The sequence below is a fragment of the Coffea arabica genome, chromosome 2c, assembly GCF_036785885.1.
Source record: "Coffea arabica cultivar ET-39 chromosome 2c, Coffea Arabica ET-39 HiFi, whole genome shotgun sequence".
Lineage (NCBI taxonomy): Eukaryota > Viridiplantae > Streptophyta > Magnoliopsida > Gentianales > Rubiaceae > Coffea > Coffea arabica.
In genome coordinates, this window is record NC_092312.1 from 76009355 (window position 1) to 76035915 (window position 26561).

At 36.7% G+C, this 26561-nt stretch overlaps 3 protein-coding genes and 1 non-coding gene across 8 annotated transcripts; all 4 read left to right on the forward strand.

The window, feature by feature from the left end:
- Positions 1-1265: 1265 nt before the first annotated feature.
- Positions 1266-5865, forward strand: LOC113728165 (ubiquitin-conjugating enzyme E2 28). 4 transcript variants are annotated; one of them, XR_011839687.1, is made up of 6 exons: positions 1266-1505; positions 1703-1800; positions 3897-4024; positions 4800-4904; positions 5034-5161; positions 5565-5660. XR_011839687.1 is itself a non-coding variant. In XM_027252704.2 (5 exons), exons 2-5 carry the CDS (start codon positions 1731-1733, stop codon positions 5706-5708), a joined length of 447 nt encoding a protein of 148 aa, XP_027108505.1. In that variant the 5' UTR covers positions 1347-1505; positions 1703-1730; the 3' UTR covers positions 5709-5865. The 4 variants fall into 4 exon arrangements, 3 of the variants coding, with proteins under 3 accessions (XP_027108505.1, XP_027108506.1, XP_071932714.1); XM_027252704.2 differs by lacking the exon at positions 5034-5161 and having other exon boundaries at positions 1347-1505; positions 5565-5865; XM_027252705.2 differs by lacking the exon at positions 5034-5161 and having other exon boundaries at positions 1400-1562; positions 5565-5865.
- A 4508-nt stretch (positions 5866-10373) lies between these two features.
- On the forward strand, positions 10374-12064 carry LOC113728168 (ethylene-responsive transcription factor CRF6-like). Its single transcript, XM_027252707.2, has one exon. The coding sequence runs from the start codon at positions 10621-10623 to the stop codon at positions 11755-11757; it is 1137 nt and encodes a 378-aa protein (XP_027108508.1). The 5' UTR covers positions 10374-10620; the 3' UTR covers positions 11758-12064.
- Positions 12065-17676: 5612 nt separating this feature from the next.
- TRNAA-UGC (transfer RNA alanine (anticodon UGC)) lies at positions 17677-17749 on the forward strand. The gene has a single exon. It is a non-coding gene; the product is annotated as a tRNA-Ala (tRNA).
- A 1412-nt stretch (positions 17750-19161) lies between these two features.
- Positions 19162-26465, forward strand: LOC113728169 (mitochondrial carrier protein MTM1). Of its 2 annotated transcripts, none has more exons than XM_072076614.1 (10): positions 19162-19632; positions 20303-20380; positions 20902-21027; positions 21632-21691; positions 21813-21983; positions 22364-22463; positions 23718-23809; positions 23900-24049; positions 24618-24689; positions 25529-26465. In XM_072076614.1, the coding sequence occupies exons 1-10, from the start codon at positions 19375-19377 to the stop codon at positions 25616-25618; spliced, it is 1197 nt and encodes a 398-aa protein (XP_071932715.1). In that variant the 5' UTR covers positions 19162-19374; the 3' UTR covers positions 25619-26465. The 2 variants fall into 2 exon arrangements, with proteins under 2 accessions (XP_071932715.1, XP_027108509.1); XM_027252708.2 differs by having other exon boundaries at positions 19163-19632; positions 24618-24676.
- The last annotated feature ends 96 nt before the right edge of the window (positions 26466-26561 follow it).

Here is a 26561-nt window from a genome sequence, read left to right on the forward strand (position 1 = left end):
TTTTACGTAACAGGTTCATCCCATTACATGCACAATTTGGATTCAAATTGATTAATATTTCATTTGAGAATGAACTCGATCAAAATTTAATACTTCGAATGCTAAATGCGTTGGTTGCGTCAAAAAGTTTGATAACGAAACTATCCATGGTCCAAAGTTTTGGAATTGATTTTCCCATGTCCTAACCATCACTACATGCAGTGCCAGCAGTGAAGCACCACCGTATTGACTTTAACACTCCATAGCAGTGATTGTAGTGCTAGAAATTTGAACCCCAACAAAAAAAAGATTGGAATGCTCGAAAGATGGACTATGCTATTTTAGCTAGTGCTACCAAAAAAAAAAAAAAAGCGCTCGTGGATTGCAACAGTTTTTTATGAGAGCCGTACTTTTCTTAAACATTCGTTCACTTTAGTCTTGTTAATGTGACCTTTTGTTCATTTCAGAAACGCCTCGATATATTTCGCCGGTGACAAATGGAAGAATTAGAGGTGAAAATTTGAGTGTTATATGGATGGAGAGATATAAACATCGCGGGTGTAATTGCTATTTGGATAAAATACAAAAAAAAAAATCCCCTGTGATAAACCTAATACACAGAAAAGTCCCATATAGTTTCAAAATATACAACACGACACCTCGTACTTTGAACTAAATTAAAAAAGTGACGGGATCCGTTAAATTTAACGGAAATGACTCATTGGAACCTAAAAAAAATTTTTATACATAATTTTTAACAAATATACCTATTTTACCCCCTCACCCTCACCCTCAATTCTCTCTATCTAAAGAATAAAATAAATGATTTTTTTGAACTGTCTTTTACTTAATTATATCAGGGCATTTTTGTCATTTCCTCCATTTCCGTTAAGTTTAACGGATTCCGTCACCTTTACAATTTAGTTCAAAGTACGGGATGGCGTGTTGTATATTTTAAAACCACGAGGAATTTTTCTGTATGTTAGATTTATCACAGGTGACTTTTTTGTTTGTTACCCTTGCTATTTGGACATATATACATACATAGAGTGTCTGACTACCAAAAATTCTTTTCAAGAAGATCGTATAAGGAAGAAAATATTGGGGTCCAAATACAAATAAGAATAGTTTTCATAAATTGCTCTTACACCAGACCATTTGGAAATGTGTTGATAGAAGAAGAAATGAGCGCTAGGTAACAGAAGAGAGAGAGAGGGGAAAAGAAAAAGGAAAGAGAAAAGGGATTGGGGGGTTGGAATTTGGAAATACACATAACGGGTGTGAATCCGAAATCCCGGGTGGGTCGGGGCCCCACGGCACAAAGGAATCCCATCCCACCAGTCAGAGCTGCCCAGCTGGATCCGAATTCGCTCCCACGTCGTATCAAATAAAGCTCAACCATCAGTTTTTCCTTCATCTGAGAAAACAAAAGAGAATAACAAAATAAAATTCAAAATAAGAAAGTCAGAAGTCTGCTGGCACTAATATTCACAACCTTGAGAGTCAAAATCGGCAGCTTGGACAAGGTACGAGTAATTTATCTCTGCACTCATATCCCATCTCCAAATCACAATCACAGTCAGGTTTGTTAAAGCTCAGAGTTGTAAAGAACCCATGTTATAGTAGTATATTTGTTTGTTTGTTTGTGGGTGTTTGGATTTGTTATATTTTGCAACTTCTCTGCTTTTGTTTTCCGCTTTTTATGCATCTGTCAGATCTGCAGGACTGGTGGGTGGGGTTGAATCCGTAGGATGGCTTCAAAAAGAATCTTGAAAGAGCTGAAGGATCTCCAGAAAGATCCTCCTACGTCTTGTAGCGCCGGTATCACTATCACCCCTTTTTGATCTTTCTATATCTGTAGTCTAGATGTGTTGTGGCAGGATGTGTTGGTACGTTACAAGTTTCCACTTCATTGCATGTTTTGTATGTCTGATATTTGGGTCGACTTGCTTTTGTTGTTTGACATTGTGGTATGTGAAGGAAATTCTGTGCTTCTTGTCTGTTAGTTTTGTGTAAAAATGGGATCTTTTATGTGTTTCCCTTTTTCTCCCGAAGGAATAGCAATTTGAATTTGACGCTGAATCTAATTGCAGATGAACATACATGAACTACATGTATGGATCAGGTTGTAAACTTTGAGGCTTTTGGATTTCGTGTGTGGTTTTTAGTCTTTGCATGAAGTTGTTGTTACCGGGGAAGATGGAGGTCAATTATTTGTTGGACATATTGGTTTTACGAATGGAAACTTAAATGGAGTGGTAGAAAATAAAGTCGATGAACAGTAAGTGTTCTAGTTTTTGCTTGTACTGCTAAATCTTTTGCTTTATGGTTTTTTAGATTGTTTTCGCGAGAGCACATGTTCATTACCCTATTCATGATTAAAATGCGTAGGATGACCTTTTATGACCTGTCTTCAAAACTATTCTAGAACAAATTGTCTTTAGATGCCAAAACTATGCCAATAGCGGGGCAAACTTGTGCTATGTGGATGCTCTTGGTATAAGCTGGTTACTTTGTGGTAGCATTGAAATCTTGTTAAAAATTGTTCTCGAAATGTGCAAATGTTGCATGTTGAAATCTTGCTCAAAATTGTTCTTCAATTTTGTACTTCCCTCCATCTTTTCACATTATTAGAACAAAAGGTGTTAAAACCCACAAACCAACAGTAAGGCATACTTACAAGGACTGCACTTGCTTAATCACTATCGATTGAAGTGGTTGTGATGTTTGCAAATTAGCAAGATATACAACCAATATGCACTATCATTTTTCAGAGCCAAAAGAACATCACTGCTGGTGATTGATGTAATTGCTTTGACAGCCAATAGATAAACAACTATCCTTTAGGTCTTGATGATGTACAAATATTTTTATATCGTGGATTGTGGCTGGATACTCTAAAACACCTCAGGCAACAGATAAGCACATATAGTTGTTCCTTCTTTCCTTTGCTATGAGCTGCAAGAAGCAAAGTGTTATAACTTTTGTTAAGTAAAAACATAAGTTCTCTCTCTCCCTCCATACCTCCCTTCTTCCTCCTTTCTTGTTGGATGCCCTAGTGTAGAGATTACAAGGTAACATTTGAGGAATACTATGGCTAAGTTGTTTCCATAAATTGATATAACCAGACTTGTTCTTTGTGTGTTTCCATTTGATATTTGGGAACTTACAGGGCCAAGATATGGAACAAGGTCATTGTGTTTGAATATGAGGGTTTGCACTGTTTGTTTGGTTTCTTTTCTCTGTGGTTAATGGGCACTTTAGTGCCATTTTAAGTCACTAAACACATATTAGTTACTGGTTTTCATTGTGGGATGTGAAAGCATCTGGTTCTGTGTACTTTTGATAGTGCAAGGAGCAATATAACTTCAAAATTTTTCATTGAGTAGACATATTGGTATTTTATGTGATGAGTCGGTAATTTTAGAAATCTGTGTTCAGGTAATCCGAAAGTATATCTGTAAGACATAATCATATAGGATTGGTTCAATTACATCTTACATGGTTAAAATGAATTTTAAAGTTGATTTTGTCAATGTGATTGATATTACTGATATTTGAAAAGTGGTTTAGTTAGTCTTATGTCATCTTAACCGAAGATTGCTAATCTTCTTGCTTAGTCTGTTACTGTATTTTTTTTTTTCAAAGAAACTTTTAGGCTGTAAGTTAATTCCATTCTTGGTTGACCTATAAAGTGATATTTTATATCTTGGTGCAGTAAATGGTATATGATTGAGCACTTCAAATTTTAGGCATCAAAGATTTTATTTTCTATGCATTCCAAGGCCGAATGCTTTCCACATCCTGGTCTTTACATCCTTGACCTGGAGAATGCGATGGTCTGTTTTTTGCTTGAAAACTCTTTCAAGAGAAGAGGATTAACATGTGTTTTCCGCTTGTATATTGTAAATTTACAGGTCCTGTTGCTGAGGACATGTTTCACTGGCAAGCTACAATAATGGGCCCTCCTGATAGTCCTTATGCAGGGGGAGTATTTTTGGTCACTATTCACTTTCCTCCTGATTATCCATTCAAGCCTCCCAAGGTATGTCCATGCTTCTGATAGTTTTAGCAGCTGTTGATTGTAACTCATGGATTTTGCCGTTTACTGAACAGCCATATTTCATTTTTAGCTTCTTTATTTTGTTTGTTTTGAGTATTTGTTGTAGTTGCATAAGTATGTGGTGTCATCTTTTGGCAATAATTGCTGCCTACAGCGAAGCACATTTAAATGAATCTTGAGTTATTGTACAATTAAATTTGTCCGGAGTTTACTAGCTAAGAAGCCAAGGATGTCTTTGTTTCAGGAAACTGCTTCTGTATGTTTTAATGGATTACATCTTTAATTTCACTGGGACTGAGTTTTGGTCTTCAACAAATTCTGAAATTCAGCACATTTATATATTGTCAGTATGCAGCAAGGTGGTTGGGTTTCAGTATGTAGACCAGGATGAGAAAAACTGGTCTGTGGGATTTTCTGCAACTGCCTTTTGTACATGCTATGAGAAAGGATAAGCGTGCAATGCACCTTACTGGTGGCATTCTTTTTTGAGATGGAACATCTAAAACATATGCAACTATTTGCTGCATACTGTTCATATATCATAACTCTGCAGCTATCTAGAATTTTGAATATGCAAAAAAATTTTTCAGTGCCGATTCTCTAAATGTTATATGGCAGAAAACATTTTGTATGTGCTCTGTGATGATTAGGAGTACTACAATTTCTATAGGTTTCAACTTGATAAGCAAAATTGAACTTGTTTTCATCAAGTTTAAATTGAACTTGTTTTCATTAAGTTTTACTTCTATTATTGCAGGTAGCATTCAGGACAAAAGTTTTTCATCCAAACATAAATAGCAATGGTAGTATATGCCTTGATATCCTGAAGGAGCAATGGAGCCCTGCCTTGACTATATCTAAGGTTAAAAAATTTCCCCCTCCCAAGTTTCAGGTCTTAATTGGGTTCAAATATATAATGAGTCTCATTTGCTAAGGTTTTCTAAATGCCAATGGATTCTTCGTGAGGATGACTGATTCTTGAATGAGACAGGTTAAAATGCCATTTTCTTCCACTCTCGTCAAATATCCTAGATATATGAGTGATATGGACATGTAATATGTTCATTACTAAAAGCCAATGGACTCTTCATGAGGATGACCGATTCTTGGATGAGACAGGTTAAAATGCCATTATCTTCCACTGTCGTCAAATATCCTGGATATATGAGTGATATGGACATCTAATTTTTTTTCATTACTTGGTAATTTGTTCATTACTAAGTTCATTTTGCTGACATCAAATAGGCTCATCTGTGTAGGCGGATTTTGATTTGAGCTGAGTTTCTTAATTTAAGCATTTCATTCTGTTAAATCAACTCTGCCATTGTTCTGTTGGGCAACCATAGCAAGTTGTCTGGCATTATGTTGTAAAATGGATCTTTCAATATTGCTTACACCGCACTGATAAAACCCCCTTAGCTCCTAGCATTAAGGGTGGACAATGCATTTATCTGGCTGTATTGCTGTTTCCATGGTATGTAATTTGTCTGAAGAAGGGAAGGATTCTTGTATAACTCTGCAGGTGTTGCTCTCAATTTGTTCACTTCTAACGGATCCGAACCCGGATGACCCTCTGGTGCCCGAGATTGCTCACATGTACAAGACAGACAGGGCCAAATATGAGGCAACTGCAAGAAGCTGGACCCAGAAGTATGCGATGGGCTAGTTTGATAAAGGGTGGTGGCACCAACCACCTTTGTATCAATGTAAAAACGCCTTCCGTCTGTTTCTCATGTACCTCTCTGATGAACAAATGTAGAATACAACTAAAACATTTCCTCCATCTCGAATTCCTCACAGGAAACTTCAATCGTGTTTGTCAATCTGTTTTGTTGCTGCTCTTGAAATCTGCATCCTAGTAAAGAGACCTTTGGTCGTTTGCAAATCTGCTGAGGGCTCAAACGACTTCAAGCACTTTATCCCCATCTTGCTTCAAACACTCGATAAGATGAAGTTTGGTTGAAAAGTGCCTCATGCGAAGATTGGCAATTTTTTGGAGCTCCAAATCTGAGAAAGATTCCCTTAAGAAATGGAAAATGATTTTTTTGGTAAATGGTTGCCTGCGGATAATAAGATGAATCCTTTTATTTTTTTTGGGGGGGGGGGGGGGGGGCGGCGTAGATTTTAAAGGCTTGACAAAGGGAAAGACTGAAGAGAAGAGAGTTTAAAAATCGGACTATGAGATTTCTCATTGAGTTAATAAATATCTCGAATAATTGAGCTGATGTACACTACTAGTTCGTACAATCTTTTCACAAATTTGCTTTGTTAGAACCGGTTTTCTACTCATTATTATGTTATTCTGGTTACCTACTAATATTCAACTTTCTGACCCCCGTGGATTGCTATTTTATAGAGTTGATATAGAAAAATATGCTGCACCGATTTGATATATTATGTAAGATAAAAATGTGCCTGCAACATATATGTTCATGACAAACGTAAAAGCTTTTTTGGAAAAAAATGACAGTTTTAATACAAATAGAAGTAATTTTGTTTTTTGGAACATAATAAATCTCAATCATTTAGATTGCTATTTTCTATATATTTTTTTTTGGGTAGAAAATTACTGTATTGATTTGATGTATTTGAAATAAAAATATAGTTACGAAAAACGTAAAAACTTTTTTTCTGGAAAAAAAAAGAAAAAAACTTCAATCTAAACAGAGACAAATGGTCCGTCGGTATTGGGGAGCAATGTAGTGAATTAATTTTCCATTGCTTGAAGCCCAAGCTTTTCCATTGCTCCCCCGACATTTTACATTAACACATTATTAATTTTTCAGCCAGTGGCAGTCTTCTTCTGATATCTGACTTCACTTCTGAATCAGTTGACTTGTTTATCCGGTCTGTTTTCTCGAGTCCAGAAAAAGTAGTGGATCTGTTTATTCACCTGGATCCAAAAAAAAAAAAAAAAAACTTGGTGATTGGGCTACATGGAAAGAAGAGCAGAGACAGCGGAAGAAATCTTTTATGGGAATTGGAATAGTTACATGCTTGGTTGACAAGCAAAAGTAATCGGTACTACATTATTCAATTAATTAAATTGATAAATTAATTGACATTTAAAACTCAATTTTACGCATCCAAAATTTTCACAGCTTCTAGACCAGAGTTTTTGCTACTTGCAATTTGTGAGTTAATTTATTGATTGTATTACTCTCACCATCATTATGATGATGTGTTACATATGACATATCTAACTTACAATCAGTTGTCACTTTGCTGTCCTGTGCTCTCCTCGTTCCAACAAGATGGCAGAAAATCAATTATTAGAACCAGCACCCTTAGAAATTACGTAATATTATATTTATTTATATATATAAATATTAGCTTTTCAAAAATCAGTTTCAACTTTTAGTAACTTTGCATCCCTTACAAATTCAAATTAGTAAATTTTGGTACCAACATAAGAGCTCGTTTGGATTGCACGTATTTTGTAGAAAAATATACTGTAGTGATATGATATATGTGAGTAAAAATGTGATTGGGAAATATGTCAAAGAAATTTTTCTACGTAAAATCGCAATCCAAATAAGGCCTAATATTTTGACCACTTTTTAGCCTGAAATCACCATATAATCCATATGCAATCTTTTTTTTTTTTTTTTGTATAAAAAGGCCATACTCAACTTTTTTAGTGGCAAAAAAAAATGTGAATTTGGTCTAATTCTAGTTTTTTAAGAGAAAAAATAATATGATTTGGGTCAATTTCTATTTTTTAATGGTAAAAATAAATATGGATCGAATAATTTGTTTAATTGCAAATGTGATTTAGACCCTAAAATTGACTACGCGTAAATCAACACTAGAGGACAGGCCATTTTGGGGGCAGGCAGGAGGATTCACGTGGTGAGAAACAGTAAAAATGTGGCTGTAATTTTTTTTTTTTTGCCTTTCTTTTTTGTTCTCTCCGATGTTCTGACCTATGTTTTCCCTTTGCTTGGAGCCCAAGCATTTTGACGCACTACAAAAGTACAACCTGGATGATGATGATGACAATCCAGTAGTATATTAATTGGAAAATGGATAAACAAAAAAAAAAAAAAACCGATTCCACGGCGGCAAATTTCTATTAATGTGATAATTATTACCTTTCTTTCACTAATCAAGAGTTTTAGATACACATTGCAAAGGACAAATTTATCAATTAAAGAAACAAAAAAAGGGCTGTGGCATTATCACTATTCACTAGCCAATTTTGTATCCTGTCTTATATTTAAATTTCTGACCTTTATTTTTTGTTCCGTTTTATGGCTAATTAATAAATGTTTTAAAGTGTGGGATTGGCATTTAGGCATTGATAGGTGGGATTATGATTTTGCGTTGCCCTTTGCGATTCAGTTAAACATTTATTTAGAGCTAATTTTAACTAGTACGATAGAGCTTGGCGTGCAAGAATCAAATCTTCAGCAAACTTCCATGTACAGTTAATAACAATAATTATGAATGAATGGAATGCTGGCGCAATCAGAATAATAACCAATCCTTTTTTACTGCTATTCGTTTTCCAATTTTTTTTTTTTTTTTTTGGTGATTTATCCGTTCTCTCGGTTAATTAGTTGAAACCTAATAGACACGCGACATAATAAAAAAGCAAGTCGTAATTTTCATGGATGCGGTATGCAAGAAATTGAAGTTATTATGTCAAGTAGTCAACCGATATAACGTTATCAGAGGCAACAATTAATTGGAGACCAGTTGAATTAGTTATCAATAGTAGAAAATAATTACTCCTTTTGTCCCACTTTGTTAGCCTTTTTGTTTAAATATTTTTTTTAAAATGTAAGTGGGAGGGTTCAAACTAGATTTTTCATTTACACTCCCCATGTTAGGCTGGCTTGTTTTCCTTTTTGGTCCGTTCCAAATTATAGTTCGTATTTTCAATTAAAAAATATAGTTAACTCGTAACTTCTCTAAAATGTGCTTATTTAATGTAGATTGTTATTGAGTATAGCCTAATTTATTTAATATAAAGTTAATTAGTCATACTCCATCTAATAGTATAAGCGTAATTTAGGAAGATAGTAAATTAGATTCATTCTTCCAACAAAATTAGACCTTTTTAAAAATTGTGTGACAAAAAAAAAACTAAACCTATTAAAATGGCATGGAGGGGAGCATGTATGGACTAATGCTTTAGACAAATCTCAGATGCACAATTATGATTGACAATTTAATCGAGCATGCATGTTATGGAAGTATATATCAATTAGTATGAGTTTGAAAATCAAATAGCGTATCACTATATTAAAACTGAAAAAACAAGAAGAAAAGCAATGGATAAAAAAAAAAAAGGAAAATATTTTCCCAACAAGAGATAAGAGGAGTGAAATTCAAAAAATGGAAAAGGGAAAGAAAGATTTGAATTCAAAACCTCTAAATCTGGTAACAGTTCAGTATTTATCTGACTCCATTCAGATTTCATGCCAAACATTCAAATTATTGATTCAAATTTTTTTGAAAAAAGGATATTCATTCAAATTGATTGTCTGTTAAACACACTACTATCTAACGATGCTGAGATGGTTAATTTAGAGTTATAAGAAAAGAAATTCATATGAGATGCCTTGCGCTACTCAAAACCAATTCCTCGAAAAGGTTGCGCAGTCATGCTTGAAAGGAAATAATCCATGGTGTAAAGCTGAAAAGAAAAGCTCTAAAGGTTGAAAAGGACACGAAAAAAAAAAAAACAAACGATTTTCGAGACTCAATTTCGTCAAAATACTACTAATTGAGAATAGATTAGCTAGACTTAATTTAGAACCGGAGAGTGGGGCCGGCCAATTGGCCATATTTTTTTTAATCTCTAAATCAAGGCCGTTTACCGGGTCCACTGTGTGGCCACGTGTAAAAGTATAAGTCGTCGAAATCGGGATGCGGCGAGTCGCTGGGGAGAATCTCTCAACTCCTCCGTTTAGTTTAGTCGGTGCCTACAATTTCTACAACTACTTTGGCTCATCAACTCCTTCCTTTAGCCTATTACCACGTAAACAAATTAATAGCAAACAAAACACTACCGGTCCATCCCATGAAAATAGCAGCAGCAGCAGTGCTACTACCAAAGTACCAACTGCAAAGAGAATAAAAGTCCCATAATAACTCAAATTAAGCAGAAACCTTAATTCACGAAGAAAATCTTAACCCAAAAAGTAAGAAAATCTAAATAAATAAAATAAAATGTTAATTGACCTGACCCCAAACCCCCCCCCCCCCCCCGCCCCCCAAAAAAAAAAAAGAAGAATCAAGAATATAAGAATAGGGATGTTCTATACAAAACTCCCACCTCCTCAGTCCTCAGTTGAAGTTGAGAGTCTTTATATACGACTCTGATTCTCTGTGAATCTTTCTCTCTCTTTAAAACTCTCTCTTCTAATCGCCACTCACTTTTGCCACAAACCCATATTCAATTCCACACTCTTTTGCCATTTTTTTTCCTTCTTTCTCTTTTCTCAATCAATTCTACACTTACTAGTCGTTGAGTTTCTTCCCTTTTTTTTTTTTTGGTTCTTTTGAATCCTCCTATTGAATTCCTATTGAATTCTTGGATTCCATCATCGGTTACAAATTCTTCAAGAATGGATACTGACAAATTATCTCAACCCTTGAGAAAAACAGTTCACCGAAAAATACTAGATAACACCGCCATAAACATGCCTCGCGTTGTCAGAATACAGTTCACCGATTGCGATGCCACCGATTCCTCCGGCGACGACGACGACGATGGCCGCCTCCTGTCGCCCTTTTTCCGGCCTCCCCGAATCAAGAAGCTGCTTAGCGAGATCGTTATTGAAAAGAAAAAATATTCATGCCCCCGCAAGGCTACTTTCGTCGACGAGGTCAAGAATGCCGTGAAGGACGACCTGATGAAGACCAAGACGACGCCGAAGAAGAAAAAGAGGCCGCTCTCCAATTTTATTAATCCCAACTGCTGTACTGGTAGTAATAGCACTGCCGGTGAAGCTGTGGGAAATGTTAAAAAGTACCGCGGCGTACGGCAGCGGCCGTGGGGGAAATGGGCCGCGGAGATTCGGGACCCGGCGAGGAAGGCTAGAATTTGGTTGGGGACATATGATACTGCTGAGGAAGCTGCTATGGTTTACGACAGAGCCGCGATTCAAATACGCGGGCCCGATGCTTTGACGAATTTTATAAGGCCGCCGGAGCCGGAGAGACCGGATTATACCACTACCGAGGAGGAATTAGCGGAGGTGCATGCCACGTCGGTTTCCGGATATGATTCTGGGAAGGAGTCGGAGAACAACAACCTCTGCTCTCCGACCTCTGTTCTGAGGTTTAAGGACAAGCACCAACCGCCGCAACAGAATGATCAGTTCAAAGAAAGCAGCTCTGCGACAAGAAGAAATCCAATTACTGCTGCTAGTGCTAGTGCTAGTGCTACCAAGTGGGCAGGTGACTGGAGACCGGTTGAGCCGGTGGGCGCGGAAAGCGAAGGGATTAGTAACTCTCTGGATGATGATGATTCTTTGTTATTAGATCAGTGTTTACTGAATGAATTTTTCAACTTGAAGTCTCCGTCACCGTTGATCTACAACGAAATTATCGGGCACGATGATGGTGTTTTGGAATTAGAAGAAGGGAACTTTGATGATGATATGCCTCTGGATTTTGGCTTCGGGGATGATTTTGGGACTTCTTGCGGTGCATGGGACGTGAATGATTTCTTGGAAGATCATCAACTGTTATTAGTGTGATTTAAGGCTGGAATTGATTTTCCAAGGGAATATTCCCTCCTATATGATCCTCGATCTTGGATAACTTTAGAAATTTGGTAAAATCCCATGCTAATGATCTGGTTGGCCTTTAGCTAGTGCTACTTTTTAGTAGCAGTGCGTGCGTCTTTTTTAAGTGTGTAAATTAAATTCAAGGTAAGGTAAGGTGATGTTGAGTAGCATATAATAGCTTAGGATGATGTCTCCAAAGTTTTGGGTAATTTAAATGTGGAGATGGGGTTGGACGAACCATATTTGGTACCTCAATAAATAAATTATTGTCACCGTAGTAGCAACGAGGGTTTCTTGATGGTATATTTGTTGATTTTACTCCGCAGTTTTCCTTGAAACAAAGGATTCTTCGACGTTTGATTTCCGGCCTAATTGCTTGTTGATGAATGAAATGATTGAAATGAACGGTCTTTTTGCTTAATTCGCATGTTGATCGTCAAGACAAGAACGTTACTACATCAGACTTGCAGTTGGCATTCGCGGATACCCACTAGAATGAATGGAAACGGTTGAAGAATCAGGTTGTTTCATTAAATTTGTTAAAAGAATATTAGCAGCTGGAAGAATCAAGATTGGCCAAAAGTGGATTGCAGTTGAACGTAGATCGAAACAATTCGGGGTCCTAAGCTGAAAAAAATTACTACTAGTTTAGTATTTTAAAAATATTAACCACTGAGTTTTGACTCAAAAGCCCTCTTTGAATTGTAGGTTGAAATTCAAACCCCACCTACAGTGAAAAAATTCAAAGGAGATGTCAGGGCACTCCTTTGATCTTGCTAGATTTACACAGCCTCTTTAGGTTCCACCCCTTTAGATAGGTTATAGAAATGTCTTCACGAGTTCAGGTTATGAGCTACATTTGAAGATTAAGAAAATAATAGTAGCGAGTGGTACTATATTATAGCCAGTTGGGAGTAACTGCATATGAATGCGGAAGTGAAGGATGTTGTTACCTTGCTGATGAATTAAGGCACATTCCCCAGCCAAAACTTTTCTGAATTAATTGCAAAGATGGAAGTTCAACTTGATTACAGCAGGGGCAAAGTAGATAATCCTTCCTTTGGACAAGGTTAATCAACTAATTACGAATTCAAGTTGCTGATTGGCTTGACCAAGATGGCAAAAAGGGTATGAATCCTTAGGCGGCGGCCTGTTGCATTTTGGACATTATTTTGTAGGTCCTACAAATATGATGTTGAAGGACTGATAGTAGCAGTAATTCCAACTGGCTACAGCCAGCCTGTATTCATCAGTTGAATCTTCACCCACATTCTTGGATCTTCACAGGGCTCTGGACATTCTTGGATCTTCACAGGGCTCTGGACATAGGGAAGAGAGGAGAAGAGAAGCAGAAAAGGACCACCTTGGTAACGCTGCCTTTGTTCATATAGATATAGTAGCGTCTGTCATTAGGACGGGTCCAGTAGAGGAAGTGCTAATGGGAGGGGAATACCGAGTGCTACTGCCTTTAATTTACTGGTACTGGTACTGCTACACTCATCAACGAGAACAACGTCTGCCACTGCCAGCTGCATTTCAGATTTTGTACATCGGCAGTTGCTTGGCCTGTTTAACTTCCCGGAGACTCTAAAGGTCAAAACAAACAAGGGCCGTCGTTGTTTTCCATGTTCGTACAAATTCATCATCATCCTACAAAGAATCGGTTACAGACTTTAGATTTTGCAGCTTTGATTTTCCATGCAAGAGACACTTTTTTTGTCGGGCTCTGTCGGCTTCATTTTCTTCTCCTGTCTTCTGCTTTCGACCTTTCTTCTTGCGGCTGAAAGCGCAGAAAATCAATGTGGGCCCGGCAGAGCCAATTCTTTAAGTCATGAAAGAATTAATTCTGGATTAAAATATACGTTATATTCTCTTCACGTCATGGTCCAAATTACGACTCAATTGGTTGATGTGCCGCCGGAAAAATTTGGAAAAGCGTTTTGCAACTTGCAAGGCATGGCCCCTTCAGCTGATCCTGGTTAAGAGCTTTTTGACACAACTTGATATGACAATGGGAACTAATCCAGTAAGTAACGTGGTAGGCCTAGTATGTCAAAAAATTCAACTACAAAATTATTTCTTTGTTGTCTGAATTTCCCTGTAATAGTTTCAAATATCCTAATCATTTTGCTAAAAAGTTCGACAGTAATTTAACCACATTTCAAGGTATGGTTCGATTCGCATATGTACCATAATGAGCTTTTTCCTTTGCGGGGTCTATCTAGATAAAGAAACATGACAGGAGAAACTCGTCAACAAGTTTTCTATCATCCATCATGGGAAACTGGTGTTTGCTAGAACTGATTCATGCGCCGAGAGAGAAGAAAAGTGAAGAAAAAAAAAAAAAAAGAGAATGAAAGAAAGAAAAAGAATGAACGTGATGATGCATTAAAGATTTAAAGATGAGATTAATAATAATAAAAAAAAAGATACATGCCTCTGTTCTATTATTCTATTATCGAAACCATCCTAGCAAAGATAGTAAAAAAAAAAAAAAAAATCCTAGCAAAGATAGCAACTTTTTGACCTCCTAATAGGTAGTACTATTATGCTATCTCCGGGGGTGCATTACATTAGCATCGTTGCATCACGCTTGCAAACGAGTCAAGTCAAGTTGAGTTTTGACTTAATTGAATCAAGTTTCCACATAATTTTACGAAACTTGAACTCAAACTCCAGCTCTAGTTCGACCATCTCAAAATGTTAAGCTCGAGCTCAAAAAAAAATAAAATAATAAATATATTATTTTTAAAAAATGAATAAAACTATATTTTTTAAATAAATAACAAAATATTAGGGATATATATATAATTTTACTATTAAAATAAAAAATAAAAAATATATAATCGAGTTCGAAGTGTCTTGCGAGCTAATGAATTTAATTTTTTTGAACTTGAGTTCAACTTTAAGTTCGACTTAGTCAGTTCGAATTCGATGTTAACCGAACTCGAGTCGAACTCGGATTCGAACTACTTATAATCGGCTCGCGAGCAGTTCGATTCGTTTGCAACTCTAGATTGAACATCCTAAAGAGGAGGTGTAATGATCTTTTTATGGATTCTTCATTTTTTAAGCGCATGATGTGGCAAATTAAGGCCACTGTCTTGTAGGGCTTTAATTTAATTATGTGTGGATTGCCCGTCTTTGCATCTTCAAGAAACATCAGGAACAGAAACAAGTAGGACCAAAGTGGTCCATTTTCAATTACCAATTAACCAGCTTTTATCTTATGGCACTGTATTCTATAGTGACGAAGCAAATGCTTTCACACAGACTCTTTGCCGATAAATTGTAAGCTGATCAGAGGAGTAGGGTCCAGATGAATGCATGCTCGCTCCAGTATGTTCTGACTTCTCAAAAAAAAAAAATTTTCAAATTATTTAGCCTGGCATATAATCATTACTTGCAGACTAGAACATGGTATTTATTTTTTATTAAGGCATTCCACGACCAAAGATCTCTAGCAATGAACTGAGGTATTTCGTGCTCTCTTTGTTTGTGCGCAAGATCACTACAATATTTAAGTACTTCAGGTATTGTTTTTATTGATTTTTGGCTGGATTGGATGATTATTTGAGGAAAGACTACTAATTACTACTAGCATTTGCTTTTGTACTGGGAGAAAAGCAACAGAAACAGTAAGACTGTATTAAGGCATATGTTCAGAGAACTAATTGCAAAGGCAATGCGTGTGAAAGGAACATTAAAAGTCAAGTGATTGTACAAGTATATAGCCAGAAATTTTGATAAACTTTATAGGACTAGTAGTGCCCGTGAATATATTTTTTCAAGATATAAATCTTTGTGCAAAACTTTGATTATTGGCATAATATAAACTAAGAAACTATATAATGAACAAAATTAAATAATTGGTAACTGTACAAATGTTTATTGTATACAAAGCAATTAAAAGTTTATCGTGCATTTTACGGTTATAATAATTCTGAAGATGGAAGATTATAGTATTTAAACTAAGTTGTTGGTATAATATTGACTAAGAAACCATATAATAAACAAAATTAAGCAATTGCTAGTTATAGAAAACATTTATTATATGTAAAACAATTAAAAGTTTATTGAACTCTGAAGATGGAAGATTATCATATCTAAATTAAGTTATTACATAGTTTACTTGGATTGTGACAGTAAGAGGAAGAGGAAATTTTCTATGCTATGTCAAACACTAGGGTATACAATAGAAACCTAAGCAAAATACGTACTAAAACATTATGGTTCCGACTTCAAGCATACAGATATGGGACGGTCTACTGCTTTTGCTTCATACCATATATGATGATGAGCAACTTACGGCCTTAGTCTCCTTGAGCTAAGCCACTGGAGAAGTGTGTAGATATGGTTCCACTATCATATACGGTGGACACCATTTTGCTGTTATTTACCATAGATGGTGCGTGTGATGGAAAGCAGGACCGTGGGGCATTAAAAGCTAAGCCTTTTCTAGTTCCAAACAAAACTTCCCTCCAAAGCAAAACCACAGACACAACAAAGAAAAGGAGAAAGAACTGTGAGAATAAATACCAAATCCAGAAAAAGGAGGCTGGGGCAGGCCTACCTTACATTCCTACCGTCATCAATCTTTCTGGCCGACCAAAAAAAAAAAGGCAAATTAAGCTGGTAAAACGTTCTGACAAAGAAGTAGAAGGTGGAGCATTTATAAACGAGTATTTAAAGTGGCGACACACATGAGTAAGAGGAATAGATGATGGGAGAGCCGTGCGGCATTGTTTTGGTGTGATTATGGAACTGAATAAAAGCCTGAGTTCTCTGAATTGAGAGAGCGTGGGATTTACACATCAGAATCAATGAAAGAATCCATTATGAACGTGTCAGTTTCCGTAAACATTGTTTAGAGCACGGTCTTCGTTGCGGGATCGCGGAGACCACTGTAGAGGAGAGGAGAAGACTGATTCCCGTTAGGGACTCTCTCAAAGATGTCCAGGACGTGCTTGTATTTCTACAGGTATACATATACCATAAATTTTCAATCATATTGACCTTCTAATTAATCGGTATGAAACTCTCCATAGTCCATACGTACATGTGTTTTGCCTGCTTAGAGGCAAGCAGATTGCTCCTCGTTGAAAGAGTAAACCAGTACCCTGGACATGGTAGAAAAGTTGATGCGCTTGAAGAGCTGAATTCATGGTTTGCAGATAAAGAAACACCATTCACCTGGAAATATGTCAAAGAGAGAAATGGAGAAGGTACAGAAACTGCAGCAAATAATAATGTAACCTCCGGTTCTGTTATTCAGTACTGCATTTGTAATCTATACGACCCCTGGAATTGGTTTCAAGTTGCACGGAAAGCCATAAAACTGGTCGTTCTATCCACTGTAATTTCTTCTTCAAATTGATTTGTACAGGGCTAGGCAGAGTTATTCAAGGGATCTGGAAGAAAAATTCTTTTGCCCGAGGATAGAAAGATTGCAGGAAAGCTGGATTTTTTCTTGAAAGATGATTCTACTAGTAGCCATATTGACATCTTAAATGGAAGGGGTTAATCATGATAGGTGTAATGGTCAATTTGGTAAGGATTCGATGAATATGACCTGCATAGTTATTGGTATAAGGTTGTCCAATGCTGTGAGAATTCAAAATTCCAAAAAAGAAATCAAAACGATGTGAGATGTGAACGGCCGAACGCATGAAAGACCAAAACTTGAACCCGAACACTCACTGGGGGATAATTGACAGCAGTACAGGACGCCAATGTAAAATATCACAAAGCTCATGCAGGATTTGATGGCTTATGAACTTGTTAGAAGTACGTATCATAGAGGAATCAAGTTTAGTACCAGAAAATTGAGCAAACACCTAAATGAAAATTGGTATTGTAAGCATAATTTGGGCCTTAGCCCCACAAATTGGAGATGTAGCTCAAATGGTAGAGCGCTCGCTTTGCATGCGAGAGGCACGGGGTTCGATCCCCCGCATCTCCAAATTAGATTTTGCTTTTCCATTTATAATGTAGGCAATACTACGAGGCATTCGATTTTGACATGAATCAGCCAACATGTCTTTTCTTAAATAGGAAAAAAGTGCCTTTTTATCATTTTATGCTAAACCAACATGTTTAGCATTTTATGATTCCTCCCTCCCTCTAAAATCTAAATAACAAAAAGATCACTTTGTATTCAAAATTCTCTCTCTCTCTACCATTTGGCCTGCATATCATATTGTTTAGTATTTTATGATCCCTCCCTCTACACTCTAAACGGTTTGATGAAAATATTAGATTAAATTTTTTTTTTTTGGAATGACAGTGCAGTGTAATCTCTATACAACTAAATCTAGATCCACAATACTTCTACAAAAGAGGGATTCAATTTAATATATATATATATATATATATATATATATATATATATATTTTTTGCACTTTGCCTTTGGATTTGCTCATGTAGCAAATTATTTACATTGTTAAATATGCGATACGTGCTCAAGGAGATGATTTCAATTTAAAAGAAGGATTTTGCATATCACATCTCAATATACTCTTATGAAATTGTTTACATTATCTAGACGTAACTCTTTGTTTAAATTGACTTTCGAAAAGCGAGAGATCTTAAGTTTTATAATCCTCTATTCCCTCCCTACTTCTTAAATTCCATTACTAAAATTTGAGAAGAAGAAAAAAAGGGGTATGTCAAAACTTGAAAGCTTGCATTAGGGGTGCAAACGAATCGAGCCGCTCGCGAGCGGCTCGATACGAGCTCGATCAATATCGAGCTCGAGTCGAACTCGAGCTGCTCGAGCCAGAGTCGAGCTCGAGCTCGAGCTCAAAACATTAAGCTCGTTAGCTCGCGAGCCGGCTCGCGAGCTAGAGTATATATATATATTTATTTTTTTTATTTTTATTTTTAATAGTAAAATTACATAAATATCCTTAATATTTTATTATTTATTAAGAAAAAATATTATATTATTTATTTTTTTAAAAATAAAATAATTATTTTTTATTTTTTCGAGCTCGAATTCGAGCTCGAACTTGAAAATTACCAGCTCGTCGAGCTCAAACTCGAGTTCGAGTTCGATGAAATTAAATTAAGGCTCGACTCGATAAGGCCAAAGCTCGACTCGGTTCGGCTCGTTTGCACCCCTAAGTATTCCAAAAACCTTTGGACTGGCACAGCAATTTTCCATTTCAAACTTCTATGTTCTATCACAAAAGAAAATCAAGAAAACCAATAGTCTGTTGTACGTACGTGGGCAGTGACATAAACCTCCCGAGCGAGATTACGCCGTACATACCTATTGAACTGACACAGACTGCTGGACACGTGTCCATCTCAGACACACTCCTGTTGTTTGGCGGCCTTCTTGCCCGCGCCACGAACGAGTCCCGTGTTTCTTCGGTCTTTACCCCTTCTTCCCTTCCCCTTTTCCATGCAAAATTATTTAAACCCCTTCCTTACTCATCTATTTATACATGCTAACAAAACCAAGAATCCAATCAATTGATACGAAATAAACTGAACCCACAAGAGGGAAACATCCCAAAAACAATTCTTTGTTTAGCTTTTTACAAAGAGCTAAATCTTTTAAGTATCAAAATTGGAGACTAATGGTTGTGGTGGGTTCATCGTCGTCAACCTCATCAAGTGCGTCGAGGCAGGGCTTGCCGTCGTTGACAAGAGTTGCAGCGACGGCGTCGAAAACGAGGAGCGGTGGTGAATTAGATAATATGTCAAAAGAAGACCAAATTCAACATAGTGCCAAGGCAATTTCGGATTTTGATTTGAGTTTCAAAGAGAGGGCGGTCTCTGCTGCTGGAGCTGCCTTCCTCTCCGCTATCATTGTTAATCCTCTAGATGTTGCCAAGGTAACGGACTCCCTCCTTGCCTCCTCCACCAGGCCTTTGATTTTCCAGTTTAACATTAAATTGTTCCAGTTCCTTGTTCCCTAAGTTGCGAAAAAAAGGGGTTCTTGCCTTGTTTTCAGGCTTTAGAAAGGCATATTTTTTCAATCAAATTTTGGAACCTCGGTGACTTTTGGAGACTATCCATTTGCCCTTTTTTTTTTTTTGTGTTTCCTTTGGATTATTTTAAAGGTGCTTATGCTGGTTATTCATCAGTATATGAATGAGCTGCATTGTTTGTCGAATAAAGCTTTGTCCTCCTGCATAGTCATATTTAAATATTCGTTGGATGCAAAAAGAATTCTGCTTTCCTAAGCAATTTTTTTTCTGTTATCTTGTTCTTTCTATCGTTCGCTGTTTTCAGCCTCTTTTCTTTGCTTGTCTTCGTTGAGATTCTTGCCGTTTGCTTCATTGATTGGGTTGTTTTACTCTTCAAATGTCCGACTTCGGTTTTCTGGTATTGCCAATTAACAGATTACTGTTACCTTGTTTTGATCCTAGAAACTCTGACTGGGACCTTTTCTAACTTCCTGTTGACTTCAAAGTCACTCTCTCTCTTTTTTCTTTCTACATTTTTTTGACCATATTGCCAATGGATAAGTTTTTGAATGCTCTTTATGACTGCAATTGACAGACTAGGTTGCAAGCTCAGGCTGCTGGTGTACCGTACCATGATAACCTTTGGAATCCATCACGCTTTGAAACTCATGGTGTAAGTATACTTGCAATTTATGTATATTTCTTTTAGTGATGATTGTAGAAAACGTGGAGATCCTTTCATAGCCCGTTGGACATTAGACTTGCTGAAATGTGTTATTTCATCCTTCTCGTTTTCTGCTTCCTTTCCCTTAGTCTGTTTGTCTGCTGCCTAAAAATGTCTTGTTACATAAAATAGTATGTGCTTGACACGGTGGCTTTCTGTCTGATTTAAATATATTGGTGCTAAGACCTTTTGAGGAAACATCAGGATGATCATTACAAGGCCATGGAGATGAAAAACTTTAATCTTCCCATTCATGGAAAGACCATCATCTTGCTTTTCCCTTCATGTCTAGAACTGCATTGCTATGTTGACTCTGCTAACAAAATGAGTTTAATTGTTGCCTCTTTCAGCTTTCTCTTCTCTCGTGATCCATTAGTTGTACATAGTTTTGGTGGTTTTATGATTTACAATTGTACTTGCTTCCTGTTATTGGAAATTTTGAGTGATTTTTTGCCCTGAATTGTGGTTAGATGCTGCCAGATTTAAAGCACAATCCATCATCTACTGATGCAGTTTTTCATGCTGTACCAACTTGCTCTTCAGAAGGTTCACGATATAAAGGAACATTAGATGTCCTCTACAGAGTTGTACGTCAGGTAAGTAGATTGTGTTACAATATAGTATAGACTTGTTGCCCTCTTCTGAGGATGAAAGTTACGAATTTATATGTTGCATGTGTATTTTGTCATGTTGATATGCGTGGGAAGTTCTCTGCATTTTAGCTTAGAGAGTATAGGCCGACAAAATGATCATAAGTTGGAAATCTTTTATTTGATTGATAAATGAACAAGAAGTTTTTACATTATGGTTTGATATGGAGGAATGATATTATGAAGTTCTCTATAATAAGTAGCAACTATAGGGTTAGAAGAAATATGGTGCTTTCCTCCTCGTTTTGCTGATGGATTTTGATCAACAGTTCTCAGCCTTCTCATAAAGCAATATATGTTTATCTTTTTATGTATTTTGATGGATAAACAGGTAATAGATTCGCTTTAACCTGATGTTTGTAGCAAAGATTGTAGATTTGCTATGTCTTGAAGCTTAGTCTATGATCTTGTACCCCCTAAGTGGTTTCCCCAAAAACGAGCTTGGTTCCATAAATTCTTTCAAAAAATCCTCTTCCATTTTCTGCTGATCGGATCATTATACTTGATCATTGTGATATCCTTATCTCGTGTTTGTCTCATTTGTTTGCAGGAAGGATTCACTAGGTTGTGGAGAGGCACAAACGCAAGTTTAGCATTAGCAGTCCCTTCTGTAAGTTCATTAACTGCAGTGATTATTTGCTTGTAATGTAAAAATTTTCTACTGAAGTTATATGGTTCAACAGAATACTATATACTCAGGATCTTAGTTAACTAAGAGCACTCTTCTACAGGTTGGAATATATATGCCCCTTTATGACATTTTCCGTAACTTTATGGAAGAACAAGCTGCAGAGAAAGCTCCAATTGTGATGCCATATGTCCCGTTAGTTGCAGGATCCTTGGCGCGGACAGTAGCTTGCATCACTTGTTACCCTGTTGATCTAGCTAGAACGCGAATGCAGGTGCTTTCGTTCATACCAATACTACATGTGACAATTTGCAGATTCTTGTGTAATATCTTTGCTTTCAACCACTGGGACATCTGAGCTCTCTCTGAGAAAGAGTCCATTTAGTGATTCTAATATGAGACAAAGAACTTAATTGCTGTTTTTTGATGCATGGCATAATTGCCATGAAAGAATGAGGGTTTCGAATAACTGAAATGTAGAGAGGTTGGCTTACTTGAAGAATTATGTCTTTCAAGTTATGCTTTGTCTATTATGATTAGTTTCAAAGTCTTCTGGGTAAAGAATTTTTGCTTGTTTGTGTAATGTTTGTTAAGACCATGTGTCCATTTTATTCCTTCTGGATTTGATTCTTCAGAAATCTTCTCTGGTCGCAGGCATTTAGAGATCATCAGCCTGGTTCGAAGCCACCAGGAGTATTGAAGACATTAGTTGGGGTCATTTCTCCAATCAAGAGCACAAACAACCTTCAGACTTGTATGTATGCTCATAAATCATTGTTGAGTTCTCACGTGGTGAATATTCCATGATGTCATGTGAGATAATTTTTCATTTTAGTGAATGCAGTTTTCTATTGGTATTAGGTATATGTTTTGAATGTTTATCGAATAAAGTGTGTGCTTATATCACCAGTTATCTTCACAACAAGGGAGATTGCTTCTAATACATTGCATGAACTCTATAAGTAATTGGAGATCATCCGTAGCATCCTAAGCATGATCACACTGCTCTTTTCTTGACATGGGATATTTTCCATCGACCATCCTAGTTGGTAATGTTCTAACACTGTTGGTCTGCTTTTTGATCTGTCTGCTTTCTGTGACCTAGAACTTATTGAAGTCTATTCTCCTCCATTTGATGATAGAGTTGCTCTGAATAGCCCTAGGGACACAATTCAGTTTGAAAGTGGGCAATCTTGCTGTGTCTATCACAGTCTCGAAAAAGTTCACCACCTAGCAACAGGGATATGAAATGTGATAGCTTTACCTAAGTTTGATAACATGGAGGTTATCCATGTTTTAACTATTTAGAAATGCACGTATTACTATAGTCCCACTAGATGAGATTTTATTTACGTTGGCATGCTTAAGATTATCGAACAAGAGATCTTCCTCGACTTTTAAGGATTGCATTTGAGAAATATTAAGTGTATTTAACTATTTCTAGACTTGACATATGCTTTTCATTTGAAATTGTGGTAAGAGTTTTAGAAATTCAAGTATTTAGGTTTTGGTAATTTTCTACTGTTTTGTCATGCTTCTCCGTATATTTATAGTTTTATTCAATATCTTGTTATAAAATGGTTAGCTAACATTGTTGAGGGTCTTAGTTTTGTCATTTAATTGTCTCATTAAGAATTTGACTTAGATAGGTACTATCTGTTGTTTTACAGTTCAGTTGGGGGTAGCAATCTTTTATGGTAAAAAATACACTCATTTCAGTCATTTCTGAAGAAGAAAAGAGGGGGTCTGTTGAATTTCAAGTATTCTGTTTTACCAATAAGATACAGAGACTTACTTCACATTTGGAATTGCACAAAAAAGACTATTTATCTCAAAGAGGGTTAATAGTGTCCAAATTTCCCCTATTTTTTGTTCCTGACAGTTCCAGAATTTCGCTAGAAGTAGTATGCATGATTTAATTGATTTTCTCTAGTCTTTACTGATTTTGGTTTGAATTTCAAATTGTACTCCTGATGTTTGCACATTCTGGGGACCTGTGTTTATGCAGTTCAAACTTACCGTATCTTGTGGACTGGACTTGGAGCACAGCTTGTTCGTGATGTTCCTTTCTCTGCAATTTGCTGGTCAACACTTGAGCCAGTAAGCACTTATTCTCTTTGTTATCTGTAGAATATGTTTTAGGTTTAGTTGCAAGTTGATATTATAAGACTTTTGCCTCAAATGGTGCAGGTTAGAAGAAGAATTTTGGGCCTGATGGGTGACAAGACAAGTGTAGGTGGAGTCCTTGGGGCAAACTTCTGTGCTGGGTTTACTGCAGGAAGTCTTGCAGCTGCTTTTACATGTCCTTTAGATGTTGCAAGGACCTGGCGGCAGATAGAGGTTGTTATTTCTGTCTACTGTCTTGCAGGATTAGCATTTTGGTTGACTTGAAAATAATCACGAAAGAATTGGTTTAGTGAATCAGATCCGGTGAGTGTGCAGTACATAATGCTAATTGAACAATGGGATGTTCCCGTTGGTAAGGGGTAGTATCCTCTCAAATTGGTTAGGCATTGATTTTGATGCATGAAACCCTGCTGAAGGAAAAAGTTAATAGCTAGCTAACTTGAATTTGGTGTTTTCTTGGATTTTGGGCTTGTCAGTGGTTCCTGGATCTTGTTAATTGTGGCTAAGCTCAATGATATTTATACTACTATGCTTTCCAAATCCTTTTCATATGGTTCAGAAGCCAATATTTGATTGATCTCTTTGTATTGATACTTGATGATAGTTTCCATCTTTTGGTTGATTATGAAAGGGTTTATTGTTCATCTCTGCTGTATAACACTCATATCTATAAAACTTGCTTCGAGGTCACTTGCTGGTTAGACAGCTTAATGATACTAGTGCATCCGTTCTTCCTAGTTTACAATTGTTGGTCTAACGTGTTTTTGCACATAATTTCCAGAAAGATCCTGTACGAGCATTGAGGATGACCACAAGACAAACATTGCTTGAGATATGGAGGTATAACTTGCAGGTTCTGTTTCTTCTTAGGCTTGCATATTCAGATGATATGTATAAATGGTTAAACACAGAAATTTGGTAAAATGATTAAAGAGGGTTCAGACTGGGATTTATTCTTTCAGTCTGGATTTCATCATCTTCTCTTTGTCTTGCACAGGAAAAGCCGGCAAATTTGGGGTTAGTATTAGTAGCATGACTTTGGAGCGGTGTCTTAAGTAGATTAGTATGCAGTGTGTTCAGGGTTTATAATTCAAATGTTTGCTATAGTCCCTTGGTCTATATCATGAATCTGACCTAGATACCTGTTTATATTCTTAATATGAAGCCTGTAAAATAGGCTCATTCAATCATTCATTCATTTTAAAAAAGAGGCTCATTCAATGTGAATTGTGAAAATGACAGATCATTACTGAACCGAAATGCATTTCGTGTTTAGGACAAAAATGCTGTCCTCTGATTTCGCTATAAATGAGAGCTCTGAACACTTAGATTGATAGATGATGTTTTTGTTCCCTTCTTCTTCGCGTTTCAAATGGTTCTTGGAATCTTTATTGCGCTTTGTAGGAAATGAGTTCTGTTTTTCGATTGTTTTCTGAGTTATACTGGTCCATAATGCCAACTAAATGTCTCCAGGCCTGAATTTGTAAAATCTCATGTCTAAGAATTTGTTTCTACAGGCTCTATTTTTGTTCTCAGCAACCGACTTTAAGAATGAGAAACTAGCATTGTTATCTTATCTAAATTTTTTGGTGTATATGTTTCAGATTTTTTTTTTTTTTTTTTTTTTTATCAATATAATCCTTGGTTCTTGTCCTTTTTGGCCTATTCTAACTCACCCTGACTTTGTAACAGGGATGGAGGGATAAAGGGACTTTTTACAGGAGTTGGTCCTCGAGTGGCCCGGGCAGGCCCTTCAGTGGGCATTGTTGTTTCATTTTATGAAGTTGTGAAATACGCTTTGGAGCAGAGACATTTGACACAGTGAAGGAGAAGTTTCAGCATCTTATTCGATTTCTGACTCTTACCATATCTTTTGAAGATCCTTTTCATCTATTGGGTTGGTGAACAAGATGGCGGCATTGGCTTAATTGGCAAGGATCCAGGGCATAGTCGGGCAACAAACAGTGTCCGGGAAGGTGCATCTTTGATGGAAAACAATAAAACTGCATGGTGATTTTCCACTCTGTTTTGGCATGGGAAGACTCTTGCTCCTAATTGTTTGAGGGACGTAGTGGTTATACTGCAACACCGGAATTTAGCAAACTGCACTTACATCTCTAGCTTTGAGATGATTTGAATCCAGCGACATGCTGGGAATAAATGATCATTTTCTGGTATACTATTTGACGATTGGCCAGGTTGAACACTTTCACGGTTCACATAGGGGAAAAAAAACACTAGAGAGCGAAAGGAATCTCAGGGTTTTCAATCGACTGTACACGGTCTTAAACGGGAATTCTTTGGGGACACGGAACAGTAGTTTGCTGAACATGTTCGTGCCAGAAGAAAGCGATCGAGTATCTATTCTTGTAGACTTTTACAGCAAAAGACAAACAGGATGGGGAATGTTTATGGTTCCTACAGCTCGTGAGAAAAGTTCTGCAATGTTTTCATGTCTTTTTGCATCAAAATTTAGGTGGAGACCGGGGAGATAGGTGGTTGGTGATCATCCATAGAGCGGGAAACCATCTCCCAGGAATTCTTGCATGATCACTGCCTCTAGTCCAATAGGTGTCACATTAAAATTGATGAGATTGCTATCCTACCTCATGAGGGTTCATTTTTTTCATATTTATACAGAAATGCAATGATCTGGTACCAGAATAAAGCTCCCATCTGGACAAAGAACAACGGCAATTAATACAATATGACATGTTTCGGTGTT

Coding starts and splice junctions, on each gene's coding strand:
- LOC113728165 (XM_027252704.2), top strand. CDS start 1,731: ATGGCTTCAAAAAGAATCTTGAAAGAGCTGAAGGATCTCCAGAAAGAT. Junction 4,025..4,799: donor ATCCATTCAAGCCTCCCAAG/GTATGTCCATGC, acceptor CTATTATTGCAG/GTAGCATTCAGGACAAAAGT. Junction 4,905..5,564: donor CTGCCTTGACTATATCTAAG/GTTAAAAAATTT, acceptor ATAACTCTGCAG/GTGTTGCTCTCAATTTGTTC.
- LOC113728168 (XM_027252707.2), top strand. CDS start 10,621: ATGGATACTGACAAATTATCTCAACCCTTGAGAAAAACAGTTCACCGA.
- LOC113728169 (XM_027252708.2), top strand. CDS start 19,375: ATGGTTGTGGTGGGTTCATCGTCGTCAACCTCATCAAGTGCGTCGAGG. Junction 21,692..21,812: donor TAGCATTAGCAGTCCCTTCT/GTAAGTTCATTA, acceptor ACTCTTCTACAG/GTTGGAATATATATGCCCCT. Junction 21,984..22,363: donor TAGCTAGAACGCGAATGCAG/GTGCTTTCGTTC, acceptor CTCTGGTCGCAG/GCATTTAGAGATCATCAGCC.